At 60.8% G+C, this 23,485-nt stretch overlaps 1 protein-coding gene across 1 annotated transcript; it reads right to left on the bottom strand.

Moving 5' to 3' along the window:
• Positions 1–14: 14 nt before the first annotated feature.
• Positions 15–22,464, bottom strand: ARHGAP44 (Rho GTPase activating protein 44). The gene is given in 23 exon segments (XM_039562268.1): positions 15–922; positions 2,342–2,438; positions 2,441–2,685; positions 2,785–2,870; positions 4,727–4,877; positions 4,880–4,947; positions 5,229–5,246; positions 5,818–5,998; positions 6,256–6,347; positions 6,811–6,924; positions 7,008–7,088; positions 7,420–7,501; positions 8,335–8,446; positions 8,586–8,713; positions 9,653–9,734; positions 9,806–9,874; positions 10,487–10,604; positions 11,287–11,363; positions 12,071–12,182; positions 13,111–13,187; positions 13,294–13,398; positions 13,915–13,954; positions 22,363–22,464. Coding segments are annotated over 23 exon segments (2,337 nt in total). The 5' UTR covers positions 22,416–22,464; the 3' UTR covers positions 15–773.
• Between the last annotated feature and the right edge of the window lie 1,021 nt (positions 22,465–23,485).

Raw genomic sequence — 23,485 nt, 5'->3', positions numbered from 1 at the left:
GTGCTGCCGGGCAGTTCTCAGAGAGTGGCACACGGATTTATTGGATTTATTGATTGCTTTGGGGTGCTGGTGCCCCCCGGTGCCCACCTGGGGCGGGGGGCACGGCACGAGCGGGGTGGGGGCGAAGCGCTGCCATTTCCATCCTCCCTCTCGCACTGGCCGGGCGGGAATGGCTCCAGATAAAACAAATCTCTCTATAGTTTCTCTCTCTCTATACAAATATAGAATATATATATATCTCTGCTGATATATATATATATAGATCTTCTCTCTCTGGAAAGGATAAAAGGTTAATTTGTCTGTGCATGCACGACCAAAGCCACCAACCCCCAGGGACAGCGGGTGCCGAGGGACGTGCACCTCCTCCGCTAGCACCCCGAGAGCCGGGGGGCACATCCTGCGTCCCCAGGTTATTGCTGGTCAGGTCCCATCCTGCTCCCAAACAAGCGGAGGGGGAAGAAGCCGAAGAAAGGAAATCCCACTGCAAAGCGCCGGCGAGCTCCTTGTCACCTGGCCAGCACCCAGTGGCACCCGCCTCGGGGCATGGAGGACGTGGAGGCATCACCCCAGGGTCGTGGGTGCTGCGGGGCAGGGGGTGCAGGCACCCGGTTCAAAGGCAAAGTCTGGATAAGGCGAACAAAAATGAACTAAAGAACAGCGGCCGCCCCCAAACCGGACGCTTTGCCACCCAAAACTGGCCCGTGGCCCTCGGTGCCGGTGGCCGGTGCTGGCCCCTGGGTGCCGCACGGATGAGCTTGGGGACAGGGACACTGTCATAGGGCTGTGCTCTCCGATTCCTCCTCCTCCTCCTGCCGCGGGCTCAGGCTCGGCCCCGAGAGTCTCTGCGCTGCCTCCGGCGGGTCCCGGCACAGGGCGGCGTCCGGGGACACGTGGAGGGAGGGGACCTCAAAACGGAGCAGACCTGCGGGAGGGCACAGTGATGGGGCACCCACCGGGGCTGGCACCGTGTTAGTGCCACCACCAGGGCTGTCACCGCCGCCCTCTGCTCTGTGGACCCCACCCGAGCCAGGGCGGTGACACCAGCTGTCCCCACACACTGCCCGCGTCCCACGAAGCTCTGTCCCCCTGAGCGTGGGTGACACCTCTGTCCCCTCTCCCAGGGGACCCGCAGGGTGAGGCTGCACCTGTGAAGTGACAGGGTGAGCACAGGCACAGGCAGGCAGTGTCACCGTGTCCCTTGCTGAGAGCAGAGCAACCCCCTCAGGTAGAAAAAGCACCTCTGCCACAGCTGCCTGGCCCAGGGACACTGCCCAGGGACATTCCCAGGGACGTTGCTCAGGATGTGGCTCAGGGACTTTGTTGTCCCAGAGTGGGACAGTGAAGCTGCAGCTAAGGCCAGGAGCGATGCCAGGGTGTGATATCAGGGCTGCGTCCATGCCAGGGTGCCACGCCAGGCCCACAGCAATGCTTTGGCAGAGCCACACCCATGCCAATGCCACCCAAAGGCAGGTGGCAGCCCCTGGGGACACTGACCAGCCCCACAGCGTGCCCGGGACTTTCTGCCGCTCACGCCCTCACAGGCAGGACGGGCACACAGGGAACAGATCCCTGTGCCCTGCCGGACCCCATGGGAGGGACACTGGGACACTCCCCAGCCTCTGTGTCCTCTGGGGTCCCCAGTGTCACCTGGCACTTCCAAAGCATCCCCTGGCCATCCCCCTCCAGCAGCACAGGGACCCCGGGGAGACACGGCACCAACACAGCCCAGGGCCAGGGAGGGCAGAGCGGCAGGGGCAGCAGCACAGCTCCCGGGGCTTTCCCGGGACATCGCATTCCTGGTGACACTGCCACTTCCCAAGGGACACAGCCAACTTCCCGATTGCATTGGCACCTCCCTGGGCTCATCACCACCGTCCTGGGGACAGTTCCTCTTTTCCGGGGCCATCACCACCTTCCTGAGTACCTGGCCACCCTCGGGGATGTTGGCACCCTCCTGGGCCAGCACCACCTCGCTGGGGCCAGTTCTACCTTGCCTCTGCTATTGTCACCTTCCTGGGGACATCTCCACCTTCCCAGGGACATCTCCACCTTCCCAGGGACATTGCCATTTCCTAGAATGCATTGTCACCTTCCTGGGGACATCACCAACTTCCTAGGGACAGTTCTGCCCTTCCAAGCACTTGTCACCTTCCTGGGGAACACTGCCACCTTCCGGGGCACCGTTTTGCCTTCCAAGGGACACTTCCACCTTTCCGGGGAGGGTGCCACCTTCCTGGGGACATCACCACCTTCGAGGGCTCGGTCCTGTGTTCCCAGGGCCATTGTCCCCGTCCTGGGGGACTCTGCCACCCCCCCGAGAGCCCCCCCCCGCCGGGGTTACCTGTGAGCGCGCCGTCCCCGGGGCCCGCGGTGTCCAGGCGGGGCGGCTCCGGGGGCTGGGGGGGTGCGGGGGCGGCCGGGGGCGGCTGCGGCGGGGGGGCAGCGCGGGGCGCGGCCGCGCTTTGGGGGCGGCCCGGGCCCGGGGGGCGGCGGCGGCGGGGGACGGCAGCAGCGGGGGCGGCCCGGCCCCGGGGGAGGCTCCGGGGGGGGCTCCGGGGGGGGCTCCGAGGGGGCCGTACGGGGACGGGGTGCTGGGGGGGGTCGGGGACAAGCTGGCCGGGGACGGCTGCCCGCCGCCCGCCTCCCCCGCCGCCCGGGGCGGGATGGGCGCCAGCTTCTTGGCCCCTGCGGGACAGACACAGCGACAGGGACGGGTCAGGCCGGGGTCACCCCGGCGGGGACCCCCCCGCGGCCCCGCCCCGGCCCGCCCCGACCCGCTCCTACCTTTGCGCAGCGAGTGCGGGCTCTGCTCGGCCGCGGGGGCGGGCGCGGGGGGCGGCCCCGGGGACAGCTCCGGGGGCTTGAAAGTGCTGGGGCGGGCACGGGGCACAGAACGGGCAAGGGAAGGAAAGAGGAAACAGGGAAAGGGGAAAAAAGGGAAAAGAGAAATGGAAGAAAAAGGAAAAAAGACGCAAAATATAGAAAAGGAAAAAGGAAAAAGAAAAGGAGTAAGAAAGAGAAGAAAGGAAAGAAAAGGAGTAAGAAAGAGAAGAAAGGGAAGGGAAGGGAAGGGAAGGGAAGGAGGGAAGGGAAGGGAAGGGAGGGAAGGGAAGGGAAGGGAAGGGAAGGGAAGGGAAGGAAGGGAAGGGAAGGGAAGGGAAGGGAAGGGAAGGGAAGGGAAGGGAAGGGAAGGGGAAGGGAAGGGAAGGGAAGGGAAGGGAAGGGAAGGGAAGGGAAGGGAAGGGAAGGGAAGGGAAGGGAAGGGAAGGGAAGGGAAGGGAAGGGAAGGGAAGGGAAGGGAAGGGAAGGGAAGGGAAGGGAAGGGAAGGGAAGGGAAGGGAAGTAGAAAAGAAAACCCGAAAGGGAAAGTAAAAGTATCAAGCATAAAAAGGCAAAGAATAATAAATAAAAGTAAAATTAAAAATGAAATAAAATGAAAATAAATGAAAAATAGAAATAAAGTAACAGAACGCAGAAATTAAACATTCAAAGAATTAGAAATAAAATTAAAACCAGAAAATGCAAGAGAATTAATTAATAAAGGCAAATGAAAAATTAACAAAGAAAACTCAAAAAATCATGAAAAATATAATTTAAAAATAAAACAAAAATGAAGCCAAAAATAAAATAAAAGGAAAATGTAAAACATGAGTCATAACAATAAAAAAGAAAATTGGAAATAAACAGCAAAAGAAGAAGAAGAGGGAGAGCCGTGAGCTCCTTCCCGCACCCAGCACTCAGCACCCGGTGCCCCCTCCCGCCGCCCCCCCGGGATTCCTCCGCCCCCGCCGCTCGTGGCCACCCTCCCCCGGGCCCCAGGGTCCCCCGGCCGGCGGTGACGCCCCCAGCCCGCCCCGGTCCCGCGGTTACCTCGGGGGGCCGAGTCCTGCGGCGAGGGCGGGCGGGCGGCCGCCCCGGGGCAGGGGGGGCGCGGGGGGAACCGCGGCGGGGAGGCAGGGCCAGGGGGACAGGCGGGGACAGTGCCACGGGGCCAGCGGGGGCCAGCGCGGGGAGCGGGGGCGGGCGGGCAGCGGGGCGGGCCACAGGGGCCGCGCCCAGGGCGGGGAGCGGGAGCTCGGGGGGTCCCCGGGGCGGGGGGCGCTGGGGCCGCCGCTGCGCCGGGCGGCTGCCGGGTCAGCCCTGCTGCAAAGGTACAGAAGCACCGTAAAAACCGGCAGAAGTCACACAAAAGGGAGGGGAAATTCGTAAAAGAGCAGAAGCGCTGGCGGGGAGCGGGGAGCGGCGGGGGAGCCCCCGTGGTGCCGAACCCTCCCGGGGCTGCCCCCTGCCTAGTGTGAGCACCCGGCCCGGCTCTGCTTCCCTTTTGGGGCAGAAAAGTGGGATTTCTCCCACATGAGCTGTGCAATTAAAGCCGGACTCAGACCCTGGGCAGACGAAGGTCTCAGGGGCCGCTGGGCTCCCCGAGGGGTTTCCCTGCACCTTCCTGGCACCTCCAGCCCAAATTCCGCTACAGCCCAGGAACACCCGGGCAAGGGGCCCTCAGGAAAATCCCTGAAGGCAGCACGGTTCTCATGGGAATGGCAGGATGGGGGTGTGGTAGTGGCTGCAGGGATGCAGAGCATCCTCTCCTCCCTCTGCCCTAAAGATGCTGCTCCTCTCCCGAGGATGCTGAGCGTCCTCTCCCGCACCGAGAGGTTGTGTCGCTGCTGGCCTCACTCGCGGGGACGATGCCCGGCTCGGGGACACGGGGTGCCGGTGGCCTTACCTTGTCCGCTCGGCTGCCGGGGGGAAGCCGAAGCTGGTGGGAGGCGGGGAGGGCGTTGCTGAAATCTCCGGCGACTGCTCGGGAATGGGCGAGTGGGGCGTGGGGGGGAGCTCGGCGGGCGGGGCCGGGGGCTGCGCGGCCGGGGGGCCGAGGTCGCCTTGCGCCCCGCTGAGGTGCCTCGGCGAGCCACCCACGAGGTGTCCATCACCCTGACGCCCATGCTGGGGACACAGAGACGGGGGTCAGCACCCAGCCGGTGGGAAGGCACCTCCAGCACCCCCTCACCACTCCTTTGGGGTCCCTAAAAACGCCTCTTCCACCGGGAAACTGCTGGGAGTGAAACTACAGGGCAATAGGGCAGGGGTGGCAGCGTGGGACGGGTTTGTGTCACCCATCGGACACCTCTCCCTTCCCCCAAGAACCAGCAGGCACCAGCACCCTCCCAGCACCCTCCCTGCACCCTCCCTGCAGATTCCCAGCACCACTGCAGAGGATACGGTACCTTTGGATTTTCCTAAGGCTGCATGGGCAGAAACAAATGGTTATTAGTGTGAAAACCCCCTAAACTGGACAGTGCACAGGGTGAGAGGTCACTGCTGGGGAAAGGAGCTGCGAGGCTGAGGGGCTTCGAGAGTGGGGGCAGGGGGGGCTCAGGAGGGACCGGGCTATGCCGGTGGTGGGACAGCTTGGGATATCTTCTGGAAATGGGGGCATTTTTGGGATGGGGAGAATTCTGGGTGTTTTCTGGAGCCAACTCGACCATTTGAGGTCCCTGTGACATGTCATGGACAGGGGACATGCATGGGGTGGGAATGGGAAGCTTTCCCCTGGAGCAAATCCTGCAGACCTTGAGGACACCAGGACACCGGTATCTGGCGTGGCACAGCCTTGGTGTCACCCCATGGGCCACCCCACTCCCATCTGCAGTGGGCAGGTGTGAGTTCACCTGAACACCCCCAAGAGCCTGGCATGGAAAGCAGGGGGTCCCTGCACCCTGGGACCACCCAACCTCCACCAGCTCAGTGCCACCCACCCCAAGGTGGTGGCAAAGCCACCCCTTCCCTGTGCCCAAACCCTGGCAGTGACCCTACCCATCCTTCTTGTAGAACTCCAGCATCATGTTGTCGGTGGCCACGCTGAGGGGCCGCCGGGCCTGGTCGTGCTGCCGGCGCTCGCCGTGGTCCATGTCCGGCGAGGGCATGGAGCTGTAGTTGGCGTTGTGGTTCACGTGCAGGGGGCTGCCGTAGTTCCCCGTCACGTTGAACTCGATGTCTGGGGGAGGGATGAAGGATGGTGGTGGGAGGAGTGTCCTCAGGGAGGGGAAGGATTGGGGTGCTGGCACTGCAGGGGCGCTCAGGGGGGGCTGGAGCAGCGGGGTTGGGCTCAGTGCTGTGCTGAGCCTGGCCAGAGCCCTGCCTGAGCTCCAGCGAGCCAAGGCAGCTGGCAAAAACAAACCTGGGAGCTCTGAGCCCCGTCCCAGGAGGCGCCAGGAAGCCCACCTGTCCCCACGACCATGGGACACACCCTACCTCCCGGGAAGAACCAGTCCGCGTGCTGGATGAGCGGCTCGATGATGCCCACGATCTGCAGCGACAGCGTCGTCATCATCTCCGTCATGTTCCTGCACGGGGGCGGCAGCTCAGCAACCCCTGCAGGCCAGCGGGGCTCCCAGCAGGGCTCCCAGCAGGATTCCCAGCAGGATTCCCAGCAGGGCTCCCAGCAGGGCTCCCAGCAGGATTCCCAGCGGGGCTCCCAGCAGGATTCCCAGCAGGATTCCCAGCAGGATTCCCAGCAGGGCTCCCAGCAGGGCTCCCAGCAGGATTCCCAGCGGGGCTCCCAGCAGGATTCCCAGCAGGGCTCCCAGCAGGGCTCCCAGCAGGATTCCCAGCGGGGCTCCCAGCAGGATTCCCAGCGGGGCTCCCAGCAGGGCTCCCAGCAGGATTCCCAGCGGGGCTCCCAGCAGGATTCCCAGCAGGATTCCCAGCAGGATTCCCAGCAGGATTCCCAGCGGGGCTCCCAGCAGGATTCCCAGCAGGATTCCCAGCAGGATTCCCAGCAGGATCCCCGCCTCCCCCAGCGCTCACCCCTCAGCCTGCGGCCACAGCAGGTTGGGCCCCAGCACGATGGCCACGTTGCTCGGGGTCATTTTGTTCATATCCTGGTACTCGGTCAGCTTGGCCAGGAATTTAATCACGTACCTGGACAGCCGATCCCAAACGGGTCAGTGCACGGGTCACACCCTGTGTGTCCCCTCCCCGTGTCCTGCTGGCCCCGGGCTCACCTGATGTTGTTGTAGTTGGCTTTGGGCAGCTTCTCGCAGGCATTCCAGAGAGCCTGCAGCCGTTTCTCCTGCTCTGGGATGCTGCAGGGAGGGGGGAGAGGGCGTTATCCCCCATTCCCACCCTGCCCTGGGGCTGTGGACCCCACCAGCCCTGCCCTCGGGGACCCTGCAAGACCCTCAGGCTGCCACCAACATTATATAAGTAAATTAATCCCCAAAACCCAGTCAAAAGGAGAAGGAATCCCTTCGGCAGACATTGGATGTTGAACTTCTCACCACCTCCTGGCTCTCAGAGCCCAGAGGAAACACCCCAAACTCTGGGAGCTGTGCCACAAACAACCCAAACCATGCACGGGGACCCAGGCTGTCCCCGCCCCTGCCAAGGAGGAACGGGGGGATGTTCCAGACTCACTTGGAGGCCTGGATCCACTCCTCGTACAGCTCGAACGTCATGAGGGGCTCGGGCAGCTCTCGCAGGTAGGACTTGAGGGCTCCTGTGGCACACAGGGGACACAGGGATTGGCACTGCGGGTGGCACCGGCTGTCGGGCACCAAAGCGGTTTTGCTCCTGGGCACTGGACTCCCATCCCCCCCAACCTCCCCCCCACCGCACCCCGGAGCACCCGCTGGTCTCCCTGACTTGGAGCAGCCTGTGGCACCCCCAGCCCCCAGCACCCACCTTGCCACCCCCCAGTCCCTCTTGGCACCTTCCCAGTTCCCTCCTGCAGGTGTTTTCCCAGGTCTCCATCACTTGTTTTTGCCTGGGACATTCCCAGCTGCCTGTGCTGGGAACAGGCTCCCGTTGGGAAGCCAGGGTTCAATCCTGTGCCTGCCGGAGCCCCCATTCCCAGAGGGGAGCAGGGATGCCATGGAACCCCAGCCAATGCTCCAGAGCAGCCCCATGGGCTCGGATCTGTGCTTGGGGAGGCAATTCCCCCAGAAGAGGTGACAGAAGATGGGAAGTCTGATGTTAACATGAGACTTCCCAACCACTCCCTGCTCCTGCAGAGATCGATCACCTAATCAGTGTCACCCTCGTTAGGGCCACCCTCATTAGTGTGACTGGATGATGGTTGTATCCCTATTTTCTTCATCTCCAGCCTGTCCAGGTCCCTCTGGATGGCAGCACCTCTTGGGGCAGCCACTGTCCCCAGGTTGTGCCACCTGCCCCATCTGCCAGGCCATTAATGAATGATGGCATTGAACAAAATCAGACCCAGCATCAACCCCTGGACTGCAGCACTGGTTCCTGGCCTCCAGCTGGACTTGGTGCCACTTATCCCACTTAGGGTGCCCTTGGGGGGTGCCCCGCCCCGAGGAGCCCCACCTGCGATGGCGTGGGGATCAGCTGAGTACTCCTGCACGTCCACCACGCAGCAGTCCAGGGCAGCCTTGAGCTTCTTCAGCTTGGAGGCCGAGGGAGCCACGCGGAAGAGACCCTGGGCAGAGGACACGGGGAGTGTCGGACAGGACTTGGGGCTGGGGATGTCCCTGGACCCCTCCAGTTCCTTGCCCTGGCCCTGGGGACCCCCATGGCCCCTTCCATCATGCCCAGCGAGGGTGGGACCCGGTACCCACCTCCTCCTGCATCCCACATTCCAGCAGCATGGTCACGCAGGCCTCCACAGGGAAGGCGATCTCCCGCCCGCTGACGGCCAGGTGCTCCTCCAGGGGCTTCCCGAAGGAGGGCTTCTCCATCCACGCCTCTGTGACGGGCAGAGGGGGCAGAGGAGAGGGAGGATGGTGCCAGATCCAGCATCCCCTCCCCAAAAGGCCCTTGGATCACAGTTTTGGCAGTAAAATACTCTGTTTGGGTGTTGTTAGAAGAACAGGGCCCTGCACCTCTGGCAGCTCGTGAAGTGCTTTTGAAAGGTGAAATCCAACAAAATGTTTTCCAGTCATCCCAGGATTTCAAAGGAGCTGGATTGCATTTTCCACAGGGGTAACAACAGGCAAACCTTTGCAATATTCTCCCCTTCTTCCATCACAGTTTAAGGCAGGAATATTTTGTGGGATAGAGAACAAAATGAAATACAAATCCCTCCCTGCCCCACTGCAGCGACAGCAGCACCAGGAGCCCTGACCTGGGAAGGAGCTGCTTTTGGGGCCATTGCCTGGGGCTCACCCTGACCTCAGGCTCCCAGCCCAGACCCTCTGGATGCTGCACCCCCAGAGAGACCCCCAAACCCCCCCTCAGTGCTGGGATTCCAGCTGCACTCGATGGGGATTTCCACAGAATCCCAGAATGGTTTGGGTTGGAAGGGACCTTAAAGCCCATCCATTCCCACCCCTGCCATGGACAGGGACACCTCCCACTGTCCCAGGCTGCTCCAAGCCCCAATGTCCAGCCTGGCCTTGGGCACTGCCAGGGATCCAGGGGCAGCCCACAGCTGCTCTGGGCACCCTGTGCCAGGGCCTGCCCACCCTCAACACACTGGGGTAGGTTTCCCCCTCTCCGTGCAGACGGATCCTGCCCCCCCAGCCAACGGGGATGGGGATGGGATCCCCTCCCAGCGCCGGGACAGGCAGGATGCAGGCAGGACAAGCAGCAGGAGGGTGCTCAGCTGTCCCTGCGGGGTCACACAGAGCCTGTCACAGGCCCTCGGTGCCACAGGTGGGAGTGGGACAGAGCTGTGGGCACTCACCCTGCTGGGCTTTGATCTGGGGCAGGAAGTTCTGCAGGAGCGCCAGGGATTTGCGGTGGTACTCGGCCTGCACCTCGATCAGCTGCGGGGACACGGCACCGGGGTCACCGCGCCACCGAGGACAGGCACAGCCAGGGGGTGGGTGGCACTTACAGTTTGAAAATAATTTGCATAGTCGACTTCTTTGGCCACAAAATTGTACATGTCAGCCGAGAGCTGGTCCTGCAGGGGCAGAGCATCCGTCACCATCCCTCCCCTGCTGCCCCAGTGCCACCACCACGGCCCTTCCGGAGCCACCAGGAGGGACCAGCTTGGTCCCAGCAGGAGCCAGGGTGGCACAGGGTTAGGGTTAGGGTGTCAGGGAGGTTCGGGAGCCCCCCCCACTGCAGCCTGATCAGGGTCCAGGTCCCCTCAAAGTGCACAAAGAAGGGAGGTTGGAGTCCCTCTTATCCCATGGAAAGGGGGTCGAAGTCCCTCTTAGTGTTTGAAAATGATGGGAAATAAACCCAGCACAGAGAAGGTGGAGAATTGTCTTTAACAGGGCCAGGGCTGGATGTACCCAGTGCTGAGCTCTGCCAGGATGGGTTCCCAGGGAATGGGAGGCTCTCCAGCTCCAGTGGGATGTGGAGAATGGGGACAGAGGAGCTGGGAATGTCCCATTTGGCTGGGGAGCATCACCCGATGCCACCGCACTGCGTTTGGGGAGCAGCCAGAGGAGGGTTCAGCACAGGCAGGGGAAAGGGAAGATGCAGAGCAGGGTGAGAGGAGAGGATGCAGCTCTCCCCAGAGTCTGGGAGCCCCCAGTCCCCCTTCGGCCAGGAGTGGCCCTGGTACCCTGCAGATCTCCACTCTGTTGGCTGCCTCCTCCATCTCCTCCCTGAGAGCGTCGGCTTTGGCTCCCGACGGCTGCAGGTTGCTGGCCAGGCCCGAGGACTTCACCGACTGCTGCCACCTGCGGGGGACAGGGACCGGTGCGGAGCAGTGACCACATCCCAGCGGCCCTGGGTGGCCACCATGGTCCCAGGGCTGAGCAGCAGGAGATGATCCCAGTCCAGCTGGAATTCAGCACCCACTCCCACCCCCAGCCATCCCCATCCCCGCAGCACTGCACACACTGCGCTCCAAGGAATTCTTTCCTGCAGGATAAGGAGCCTTATCCAGGTGGGAGGAGAGAGGAAGGGGATGGGAGAGCCTGGACATGATGCTGGGGACTGTGGACATCTCTCAAACTTCTCCCAGGATGTGCTGGAGTGGGGGCTTGGACAACTCAACGGTGGCATGGGACAATCCCGAGTCATCCCAGCTCCCCTCAGTGCCCCTCTGCAGGGGCAGGAGCACCTGGCTCTGCATCAGAACTCACCAGGACACGGAAAAAGTACAAATAACCCTTTCTGCCAGAAAAAAATACACTTTTGCTGCAGAGGGCAGCCAAGGAAAAGGGGTCCATGGATTCTGTGGACAGGAGCAGTAATCATGGCTCATTGCAAAACTGAACTCACGGCCCACAGAGACACAGCCAGGACCTCTTGTCCCAAGGGAACTGCAGTGCCAGGGGCCCAGGAGCTGCTCTCCCTGGACCTACCCAGGGCTTGGGAATTTTTATTCCTTAAAAAGCACCTGAAGGCATTTCCTACCTCGTCCTGGAGGAGTCCATGTCCAGCACGAGCTTCGCCAAGTGCTTCCTCTGCTTTTGGATATTTGGGATTTCCACCTGCAGCAACACATGGAGTGGGAGGAGATGAACACCCCTGGAGAGGCGTCCAGGGGTGGGTCACACCCTGGGGGTTTGGGCTGGGGCAAGCTGGGTGGGTCAGGACGCAGCTCCTTAATTTAACATCCTCAGGGAGACGGCCCAGCTGATCCCTCCTGCACGTCCCACCCGGAATGTGCCACACCTCGACAGCTCCAGAACCCGAGAGCAGCAGCCCTGGGGGGTCAAAGCTTCCTGGGGAGCTGGATGAGGGCAGGAAAAGGGTCCTGGAGATGGCAGTGCAAAGGCCCCATGCGCAGGCACCAGAGCGATTTGGGAACAGCTGGGAGCCCTGGACCAGCAGCACCCAAAGCTCCCGTTTGTGCGGGGGGGACAAAATCCGAGCCCAGCCCAGGAGGTTTTGCTGGGTGCAAAAGGAGGGGAAAAGCATCGGGAAAAATTGAAAAACAAATTCAGCAGCAGAGGGGAAAAGGAGAGGGAAAAACCCCAACAACAACGGGAAGTGTTTGGGGCTTGGAAAAATGGATCAGAAATAGGAGTGTGAACCCCCTGTGTTTGGGAAAGGAGGAGGAGCAGTGGGAGCAGAGGAAGGAGCCAGCAGGACACGGCTCCAGGGGCCAGGAACCAAACAAGCGGCCGAAGCAGGGAGACCCTTCCCTTCCCCGGCACGGTGACACCCCAGGGACCCCCAGGCACCCCCAGCTCACCTCAGCCAGCACGAAGAGCGGCTCGATGACGTCCCTCTCCACCTGCAGCTCGAAGTGGATGAGCTCCTGCGCCAGTTTGTCCTCGGCCTCCCCGCAGAGCCGCAGCATCTTCCTGCGGGGACAGGCACGGCTGGGGCTGGGGACACGGTCCTGCAGCCACTGCGGGGACAGGGGACACCCAGCAGCCCCGGGGCTCCGGGAGTGGCACAGGGCAGCCCCTCCCTGGCAGAGGGTGGAGGGAGGGTGGCACCCAGGATGCCAGGAAAGCTCATTCCTTAAGAATTGCACTTCTAATGATATAATAATAATAATTAAAATACTAGATTATTATATTATGACATATTATTAGCTATATAATTATGTTATATATTACTATTATATTATGTATTAGTATGATGTTATATATTATTATTAGGCCAGTCTAAAACTGTGTGGACTTCAAATATCTATATAAATAAAAAAATATATAATATATAAGAATAATACATAAAAATATATATTTATATATATAAAAATATATATAATATATATTTATATATAAAAATATATATATAATATATATAAATAATAAATCACATGTAAACATTTAAATATTTGTAAAATATTTGTAAATATATGAATAATAAGTAATATAGAAATAGAGAAATATATAAAATGTACAAATATATATATATAGATAATGATAAATCATATATAAGTATATAAACAGTAATAGCTCATATATCGATATATAATACATAAAAACATCGATATGAATATATGAATATAAAAGTCTATAAATGCAGTTTACATTGGACGATCACAGGATCCCAGCCCATACAAGGAGGAGAAGAATAAACCACCGAGATCCCCCCAGCCCCTCCAACACAGCAGTGAATCCCTGTTACCTGGCATCAGAGCCAAGGAGGAGCAGCATTCCCAGCACATTCCCAGCACATTGCCAGCACATTCCCAGCACATTGCCAGCAGCACTCCTGGCACTGTCCCAGCCCCCGGCCCCCCTGGCAGTGTCCCCCCGGGGCAGCCCCAGCCGCCCTTACCCCAGCAGGGAGTCGTCCCCCAGCACGGCCGATCCCTCCATCAGACACTGCGCCAGCGTCGTCAGCGGCAGCTTCTTCTGCAAAGAGAGGGGCTGCGTTCCCACCCGGACCCCTGGATCCCCTGGATCCCCCTGGATCCCCGAATCCCCTGGATCCCGGACCCCCTGGCCCCGCCGCCCTCACCGAGCGCTTGTCGGCATCCAGGCCCTGCTGGCCCTGCAGACAGGCTGTCAGCTTCTTGTGGGTGCTGTGGGACACCTGCTTCACCAGCTCCAGCCGCTTCTCCACCTGTGGGAGCAATGGAGCCCATCACCGGAGTATCCCATCACCCACCACCCCGGGATCCCATCACCAGGATTCCCTGCTCTAGGGGCAAAGAGCACCAGGATGAGATGTCCCTGAGGGACGCCAGCCGAGCATCACAGCCGTGTGATCCCTGGATGCTCCAAGCCCCACGTGTGGCTTTTGGCTCGGGCTGTTCTGCTGGAATCCCCCAACCCAGCAGCCCTGGGCACTGTCCCCTGCTGTCACACGTCCCTTGCCCGGGGCTGGACATGGAGCTGCAGTCCGGCCAGCTGGATCAGGCTGCCATCCCTGGATCCGATTCCTGCTGACCTGGAGCCCGGGCTGGGAAAGGGCTGGGAGGCTCGTGGGAGGGAGGCAGTGTCGCCTCCCATGCTCCCAGTCCCTCCTCCTCCTCCCTCCAGCCCCTCCACTGCCCTGGGACGCTGCAGCACCAAGAGGGAGCTGCTGATGGCTGCAGCCCCCACGCGACACCCTGGGGTGGCTCTGAGGGAACCTCACCTGCAGCAGATCTTCGCTCAACACCTCGGTCTTCTCGGCTCTGCAAGACAGAAGAGGAGAGAACCCATCGGGGAAGGGTCTGGGCCGTGCAGCAGCGCCCTGTGCACACCACGGACCCCAGGATGTGCTTTTCCATCAGGATGCAGGGGGGATTTAAGGATCTCTGCTCCCACCAGCCTTTGCCTCGTCTCCTAAAGAAGGAAAGGATGGAGCATCTCCATGGCTCACTGCCAGGTTCCACACCAATCCAGGGCCTGCATCTGATCTCCCCCTTATTTTTCCATGATCCCCAGGAAAATAGGGATGCGAAATTCCCAGAAGGAAGCGGGCAGTGCTGCGGAGAGGGGCGCTGTGTCTGCACAGGAGCGCGGCTCGCTGGGCTCCCTCCGGATCCCAAGGACAGCGCGTCTGCATGGCTGGGCCTCCTCACACGGAGGCAGCCACGGGATGTGAGGTGGCAGCTGCTGCCCGGGGCCTCGCCAGAGCCCTTCCTGCTGCTCACTGGAGACGGATTTAGCGCTCCAGAGCCCGTGGCAGCGGCTGCCTTCCCGAGGGAGGAGCACTGGGATGCAGGAGGGGACACAAACCCGCTGTCCTCGGCCCGTGGACCCGCAGCATCGAGCTCAGGGCCCTGCACCACAGCTGCTCAGGCTCATTTAAACCATCACATCCGGATCATTTATTCCTTTTCCCAGGGTTTTCAACGACTTCAGTGCATCCTTTCACTTGGAAAAACGAGCTCTGTCAATGTGAGCTGGGGCAGAGCTGTGATTCAGCCAATCAGTCCCTAAAGGTTCGTCAAGGGACAGCGAGAGATTGGTGCTGTCATCCTGAAAAAAACACCTTTATTTCCTGAGTCTGGTCCCTTCCTGCCATCCAAGCTGGATTCTCAGCTTGGAGAGAGGGAGGGAAGTGTTGGAATAGTGGAAATAAGGAGCAAACACAGAGCAAAGTTCAGACAGTGAGCGTGGCACGGGAGCGGCTCACCCACAAACACATCCCATCCAAAGCCTTGCAGAAAGTGCAAATCACAGAATCGTGGAAAGGTTTGGGCTGGAAGGGACCTTAGAGCTCATCATTCCAGCCCCCTGCCATGGCAGGGACACCTTCCACTACCCCAGGCTGCTCCAAATCCCGTCCAACCTGGCCTTGGACACTTCCAGGGATGGGTCAGCCATGTCCCTGTGGGAAAACTGTGCCAGGGCATCCCCAAATGAACTGCATTAAATCTGCTTTGGGCATGAAAGATGTCCCAGCACCTGATTTAAGGTGATTTAAAAATAAATTAAAAAAAAATAAATTAAACAAATCCTGTTTATTTTAATTTTTAAGATAAGTTATTGAAATGAACAGATTAGAACATCTCTAAGGAGCACTGCCCACCTGGGAACAAGGGCTGAGCAGCTCCTCCTCCTGCTCTGGGAATCACCTTCACTCTCATTTACACAGGATTGGAAGTGACACAGAATTAGCACAAACAGGGAAAAAAGCAGCAAATATCCACGGGCACAGCCACAACGTCCGTCCTCAGCTCGGGATATTTTTAGCATCCCTAAGGAGTGGGAGGTGGTAGGGAGTGAGGCACCGCTGGCACATCCCTGCTGCTCACTCCCCAGGAGTCACTTCCTCACTTGAACAGCAAAAGGGATTTTTTTCCTGTGTTTTCTGCTCTCCCAGCCGGGTGGTGGGTGGGATTTGCACATCCCAGGTCCCGTGGGCAGGTGTCTCTCCCAGCAGCCACATCCCAAGCCGTGCTATGCTCTGAGGAGTGTTTGAGGAGCAGAAAACAACGTTTCAAAGAGAATAACAGAAATGTGTTTAAGCACATCCTCAGCATTTAAAACCCAATGCTTTCACCAGAGAGCATTCCCCTGTGCCAGCCCTTCACATCCTGGGATTTCTTGGGTGCTGAGCCCTTGTTGGCACTCAAAGGTGTTCAAAGAGATGCTTTGAGGTGCTCAAAGAGACCCTAGCGGTGCCTCCCTGGTACCCAGGAATTTCCCCGGGGCATCCAGTGGGGATGAAAGATTATCCCACTGCCTTTTCTGGAGCAGCAGGATGGCAGCATCTCGCCAGGGATTTTGGCAAAGCATTTCCAGTGGGCTCAGCCCTGAACATCTCCATCAGCCCCTCCCCAAACCTCCCTGCTTTGGGCTCCCCTCTCCCTCCCATGGTGTGCTCCAACCAATCCCATGTAGGGACGGGTGATGGTTCCTGTGCCTCCCAAGAGAGGGGTACCCAATTTCCCTGGCTGGTCTCCAATCCCCCAAAACTTCATTCCATGAGTTACACGCATCCCGTGGGAGCGTCCCTTGGAGAGGCAGCCAGCACTCCCAGCTCCCAACGCTTTCTTTCCTCTTTCCTTCCGGTAAATAAAATCCTGCTCCTCCCCCTCCCCTCCAGATTTCCACCCCGAGCTGTTTTTCCCAGCACAAACCCGGGCCCTGCTCAGGCAGCAGCCGGACTCCATCCCTGCAGGCAGCTGGGGAAAGGGACAATGACCATGGAGAGCCAAAGCCAACAAGTGGGGATGCAGTCACAGCATGCTCGGGCATTTGCTGTGCACGAGTTAATTGCTGCCAGCAGAAATCAACACCAATCAAGCAAATTATGTTGATTCCCAAATAAATACATGAGTGTCCACAGCCTTGACCTGGGGAGGTGCAGCAGAGCTGGTGCTTCCCTGGAGCATCTCCTCGTGCCAGCCACCTGTGCCTGGCTGGACCATCCATCACTGTCCCCTGCCACCGTCCCCCTCTGGTGCTCTGGCCACCCATGACAGGGAGCCTTGCATCTGACCCCGAGCCAGCAAAACTCCGAGCATGGCAAGGATTTCATGGTAATTTATCTCTGAACGGGAAAAGCATCACACTGGTGTGGGGACAGCAGGAGCAGGGATGCATCTCCAGAGGCAGAGCATGTCCATGGTGCTGCAAAAAGCCCCTCTCCTGCATCTCCTGCCCAAACTCCCCTTTGACCCCAGCCCCAGCCAGCCCTCGCTGCAGCCTGTCCATAAATATTTAATCATTATTTAATGACCAATGCTGATTCCCTAATTTCTCCTTGCTCCAGCCTAAAAATAGCTGCACTGCTGGAGAGGGAGGCACAAACACCCAGCCAAGGCCGTCCCGTGCCGGCAGCGCTGATTCCCAGGGGAGGGTCTGTCCCACATCCCACATCCCACATGGACACAGGGACAGTGCCCGGCTCCATCCCCGCCCTGCCGCATCTGCCTCCGGTGCCTGCGGGAAAATCCCAGGTGCTCGAGCCCCCAAAGCCCAGAAGGGAGGCTGGGGAGTGAGGTTCATCCCCAGTCCTGGCTAAAGCACCGGGCACCCTCTGCGTTTGCCAGAGGGAGGAGGAAGCCCCTGAGTGCCATCCACACCCCTGGAAGCGCCGGGCTCCGTGATCCAGGCCAGATTCTGATCCACGACCGCGCTGCCCCCACCTGCCGCCACCTGAGCTCTCCTGGCCACCGCCTCCCCGGGGACACAGATCCCGACGGCTCCAACCCGGCACCCGCCGAGCTCCAGCGGAGCCGCGGATTTTTCCCGGCGCCTTTTTAGCAGGCAAGAAGCAAAACATCAAATATTGATATCCTCAAATCGCTGCTCAGCTCCCCCGGGAAACGGCTCCGACTGCGACATCCAGCGCGACGCGGGGACACGGCCCCGCCGGCGCCTCCTCCGGCGCGTCCTGCCCGCGGTGGCACGGTGCGACAGCCCCGGTCCCGCACCTGCGGTGAGGGGAGCTGCGCCCACCCCGCCGGGCCCAGGGCCGGCGCTCAGCCCTCGGCAGCCGAGCCAGGCTGGAACAGCGGGAGGAACAGGCAGGGAGGGCCGGAGCAGCTTCCCTCCATCCTGCCCACAGCTGGGAAAAGCGAATGAAGCAAAGCAAAATGGGGGACAGAGGCTGAAAGGCAGAGAAGCCTCTTGTCCTCATCTCCTGCCCCCTTCCCGGCGGCGAGCTCGGTGCTGGCGTCCCTTTGGCTCGGGATGCTCGGGGCCCTTTGCTGCTGGCGCTTCCCTCCCCGGGGTCGCATCCCGACCACGGTTCCATCCCGATTTAGAAATCGTGGAGAAGCCCCTGCAGAGCCCTGAGGCTGCTGGAGCAGAGACAAAACCCTCAGCCTGCTCCATGAATGTTCCAGGTTGTCAGCGCTGCCTCCTTGCGAGGAGGATAAAAATATCCCCGGGGCTGCCGGGATCTGCCGATCCAGAGCCGAAATCCCAGGGGCTTCTGCTGACAGCGAGTCCCTGGCACCCCGAAGTGCAGATGGGGAACCCAGCTATTTACGGGATGTTGTTCCCGCCTGCAAATCCCGTTGGAAAAATCCCGGGTGATGCTTTTATTTCCCTCTGTCCCTATTCAGTGCAAGCAGAAGAAAATGTCCTTATTCCTCGCCGGATGCTCCTGCTGCACCAGGAATAACCCCGGTGTTTAAAGGCTTTGTGTGGATGTCCTGGTGCTTGGAAAAGCATCTCCCTGAGAGCCACCGAGGTGACATCCAGCCCCAAGTGCCACCACTGCCCCCGGGATGGGGGACACAGCGTGGGACGCTCAGAAAGGTCGAGGGGGAAAAATCCAACCCCTCCGAGCTTCCGCCACCATTCCCCGTGTCCTCCATTCCCTCTGTGCCCTTTGGGAACCCAGCCGTGTCACTCTGCCAGCGGCTGCAAGTGCCCGGTGTAATCCCCATGGGAAAAAATCCCTATGGAGCCGATTCTGGGCAACTCCCAGGGCTGTTCGGGCCGCTGGAGCGGCTGAGGTGACACCCTGGTGGCATTGTCCCACTGCCTGGAGCCAGGGCGGGACCTCCCGATGGGACGGACAAACACAAACAAAGATAAAAGCGCTTTGCAGGAAAGCTCCTCAGAATGTTCTACAGCCACTTATTGGTTTCCCTTCCCCTTTTCCACCCCACGGAGATGAATATTCCTCACGGACTGGCACAGGAATTCTTCCCAGGGTTGAGTACCAGGTGTGGGCTGGGCTGGGCTGGGCTGAGCATCCCCAGTTCCTTCTGTCAAGTGAGATGACCAAAAAACCCCCAAAAGCCAAAGTAAATAAAATAAATAAATTCAAAATAAAAAATTAAATACAAAACTAAATTAAACTAAAATAAAACAAAATAAACCCCATGCTCAGGGCCCAGCTGAGGTTTTGACTGGTCCCTCTCACTCCCAGACTGGGCACCTGAGCTCCTGTGGGAGCTGCTGCTCTCCCCAGTGGGAACAGGAGCTCTGGGCTGGCTCCCAGCATCCAAGTGGAGCCAGGAAGGAACGTGGGGGCACCCGGGACATGGAGCTCCAGACTGGATTTGGAAAGGACACAGTCACTTCCTCACATGACCTGACCCTAACCCTGATCTTGATCCTACCCTGACCCAGTAATTCCCCAGTTCTGATCCTTATCCTGCACTGATCCTGGCCTTAACCTTGACCTTAACCCTAATCCTGACCCTAAGCCTCACTTTAACCCTAACTACAACCCTGACCCTGACCTTAGCCCTGGCCCTAACACTGACCTTGACCCTGGCCCTAATCCTGACCCAAGCCCTGAGTCTCCTCCTCACCCTCGGTCCCTCGTGGCTGCTCCCTCTGGCTCCTGCCGACCCACGGAGACGGGTTTCTCTTCAGTCCCCTCTCTCCTTCCTTTTTTTAATGGAAACCACACCACCTAAAGCAGGAAAAGCCACCAGGGGCTGGGACACCTCTCTGCACACCCTGTAGGGTGGCTGGGCAGATGTCCCTGCTGTCCCTGCTGTCCCTGCTGTCCCTGCTGTCCCTGCTGTCCCTGCTGTCCCCGTTTTCCTGGAATGCAGCAATGCCCCCGAGAGACAACCCCCATGTGAGCACAGCGCTCAGCCCAGGACAGGATCCATCCCGGTGGTCCCCATTCCCAGACTTGGGGGCGCTGGCACTGCAAGGCTACCCCACTGGGGTTTGGTGACAAGGAGGAGGGGACAGCCCTCAGAGCCCCAAAGGCTGTGGGGCTTGTCCCCCAGAGAGCCTCTTCCAGGGAGACAAAACACCAGGGTTGTACTCTTATTCCTTATTTCCATTAATTATTCCTCAGTTCCATTAATCTTCCCTCATTTCCATGCATTATTCCACATTTCCACATATTATTTCCTACTTCCTTTTATTTTTCCCTATTTTCATCTATTATTCCTTATTTCCATCTATGATTCCCTGTTTTCATCTATTATTCCCTATTTTCATCTATTATTCCCTATTTTCATCTATTATTCCTTAATCCCATCTATTATTCCTGATTCCTGGCTGTCTGGAGAGGACTGCTCAGGACTCCAGTGGGAAGAGGGATAAATATCAGCCCGTGGATGAGGTGGGGACCAGCGGAGCCGGCATGAGGACAGGGATGCTCCCCAAGCTCCAGCCAAGCCCTGAGGATGCTCCAGGTGCCCCATCCCAGGAAAGAGGGGCCACATCCCCCCTCTGTCCCTGGGTACCTCCGGAGCCTCCCAGCTGCCCAGCACATCCCCTAAGAGGATTATTAGGGGTTTATCCGAGCCCCCGACCCCATTCCAGGGGCTGCGGGAGGGCACAACAGGGTGCTCTGGCGGGATGTGGGAGGAGGATGCTCCTGGCCCTGTCAGAGGCACCATTTTGGAGCCAGGGATGGGAGCAGTGCCCTGCTCACATCTCCCACGCCGAGCTGGGGGACCTGGGGACACCCCCCCGTGCAGCTCCCATTCCCAGAGGGTGGGGATGTGTCCAGCCCCCTCGGAGGGTCTGGAGAGGGAACCTGGCCTGGTGCAGATGCCACGGGAAAATGTCCCCAAAACAGCCTCTCCTTGCCGCTCCCCCACAGGAGGTACTGCCGGGCTCCCAGCGCTCCCGCACCGCATTCCCACAGCACGATCTGCGTGCCACATTCCCTGTGCCACAATCCCACAGCACGATCCCACAGCACGCTCCTGGCACCACAGTCCCTGTGCCACGACCCCACAGCACGCTCCAGCACTGTGCTCCTGCACATTCCCTGTGCCACGTTCCTGTGCCATGATCCCACACCACGCTCTGGCACCACACTCAGACCACGCTCCCACACCGCATTCCCACGCTGTGCTCCCGCACAGCGTTCCCACACCACTCCTGTGAGGGATTCCCACACCAGACTCCTGGAGCTCCCAAGCCACGTTCCCCCCACTCTCCCGTCCCTGCCCAGCATTCCCACAGCCCCACACCGCAGCCGCTGCCACCCCAGCCCGTGCCGCTGCGGGCCGTGGGCGGCAGCTCCAGCCCGGCCAGGGAGCCCGGGCCAGCCGGACGTGCCCCCGGTGCCATGGGGGACACGGGGGCACACGGGGGGCCAGCAGAAGCCCTGGGGATGCCGAGGGGATGCGGAGCCGCCGCTCCAGCTGTGCCAGTGCCCCAGTGCCGCGATGGGAAGGGAAAATAAATAAATCCTCTTCCCGCCCCCCCCGATGCAAAATCTCCAGGAATTACACAACAGCCACCATCAAACCCAGGCCTGGCCGTGCACCGGTGCACACGGCATTCCCGTGGGCATTCCCGTGGGCATTCCCGTGGGCACGGCTCTTGCTCCAGAGCCCCAGAGTGCCCCTGGCTCCATGGCCAGCCAGGGGTGCCGGGGGGCAGGGCAGTGGGGCACCCCACAGCATCGGGCTGGGGGGCCAGGGAGTGTCCCTGCAGCCCTGGGACAGAGGGGATGGGCAGGGGGACAGGCAAGGGGGCAGGGGCAGGCAGGGAGTAGTGGGTAAAGGGGCAGGGAGTGGGGCAGCGGACAGACAGGGGTTAACAGGCAGGGGAGCGGGCAGGGAGGAGGGAGTGGGGCAGAGAGAGGGGCAGGGAGAGGGGTAGGGAGTAGAGCACGGTGAGGACAGAGGGTGTCAGGGTGCGGCAGGGAGCAGGGCAAGGTGCACACAGGGAGCAGGAAGAGCATCTCCCTGAGAGCCTGGGGTAGGCAGGGAGCAGGCAGGGAGCAGGCAGGGAGTGGGATTAGGGCCAGTGGGGCAAGCAGGGCTCAGGCAAGGAAGCAGGCATGGAGCAGGAGCAGTGGGGCAGGCAGGGAGTGGCCTTGAGGAGCGGCAGTGGGGCAGGCAGGAGCAAGGGCGGAGGGGCAGGCAGGGAGTGGACAGGGAGCAGGCAGGATGCAGGCAGGTTGTGGGATGAGGGCAGCGAGGCTGCCAGAGTGCAGGCAGGGAGTCGGGGCAGTGGGGCAGGCAGGGAAGGGGCAGAACCAGGGCAGTGGGCAGGCAGGACACATGGGATTGGGGCGATGGGCAGGCAGGGGACGGGCAGGGAGCTGGGAACGGGCAGGTGGGGGTGCAGCGGGGCGGGCGGGAGCAAGCAGGGTGCGGGATGGGGGCTGTGGGCAGAGCTGGGTTGGGCAGGGTGGGTCCCCACCCTCCTCCCATCGCATCCCATCGCATCCCATCGCATCCATCCATCCCGTCCCTACCTGCCCACGGTCTGGTTGGCGAGCTGGCGCATGCGGTTGAATTGCTTCTTCATGGTGGCGGCGGCGCGGCGGTGCGGGCGGTGCGGGCGGGCGGGCAGCGGGGCCGGGGCCGCGGGCCGCCCCTCCCGCATCCCCGCCCGCGCCGAGCCGGCCGGGCCGAGCCGAGCCGAGCCGGGCAGCGGGCCCCGCCGCCCATGCCCTCTCCGCGCTCGCCTGCCTCCGGCCCCCCCGCGCCGCCCCGCACCGCCCCGGCCGCGGCGGCCATGGAAATGTAGTCCGGGGCCGCCCGCCCCGGCGGGCTCTCCGAGCCGGGGGGGTCATGGAGGGAGCCTGGAGCCGGACATCCCCCCCGGCATCCCCTGACTTCCCCCCGGCATCCCTGGGCGTGGCCCCGGCATCCCCCGGCATCCCTCGGCGTCCCTGGACATGGCCTCGGCATCACCTGGCGTCCCCCCGGCATCCCTCTGGCACGCCCGGCGTCACCTGGCATCCCCTCGGGTCCCGTGACACGCCTCAGCATCGCTCCAGCATCCCTGGCATCCCCCCGACATCACCTCGGCGCCCCGTGGCATGGCCCCAGCTCCCCCAGGATCTCCTGGCATCCTTTGGCACCTCCCCAGAACTCCCACGGCCCCAGCCCCGCTCCCTGCCAGCCCCGGCTCCCACCCCGGCACCCCATCGCTGCCGTCCCGGTGCCTGGGATTCGGGACTCTCGGGACCGGGGCACTTTGAACAGCTCGGGCGGAGCCGGGGTGAGCCGGACCAGGACCGTGCTGCAGCCCTGGGCAGCACAGCAGGAGCCTGTCCCGGCTGGGGGACCCCTCTGCCCGGCTGCTCTGTGCCCCCCAAGCTCTGCAGAGCCCGGGGAGGACCTGGGGGGATGTTGCTCCCCTGCCCAGGGCGCTGAGCCCCCAAAGGGCAGCTCTCCCCGCTCGGGTTTGAAGGGCACTCGATTGATTTAATTGCTCTGGAGCTCCTTGGTGCGGAATAAACAGAATCTACTGATCCTCCTGAGGATGTGAGACCTGCTTAGGGAACGCCCCCGTGACGCTCCCTGAGGGCAGCTGCGTCTTCCCCACCCCGGTTTCCCTGTCCTGGATCTGGACCCGACCCTCGGGGACGC

Source organism: Corvus cornix, chromosome 18 (genome assembly GCF_000738735.6).
Source record: "Corvus cornix cornix isolate S_Up_H32 chromosome 18, ASM73873v5, whole genome shotgun sequence".
Taxonomy (NCBI): Eukaryota; Metazoa; Chordata; class Aves; order Passeriformes; family Corvidae; genus Corvus; species Corvus cornix.
This window is presented reverse-complemented; position numbering and strand designations above follow the sequence as displayed.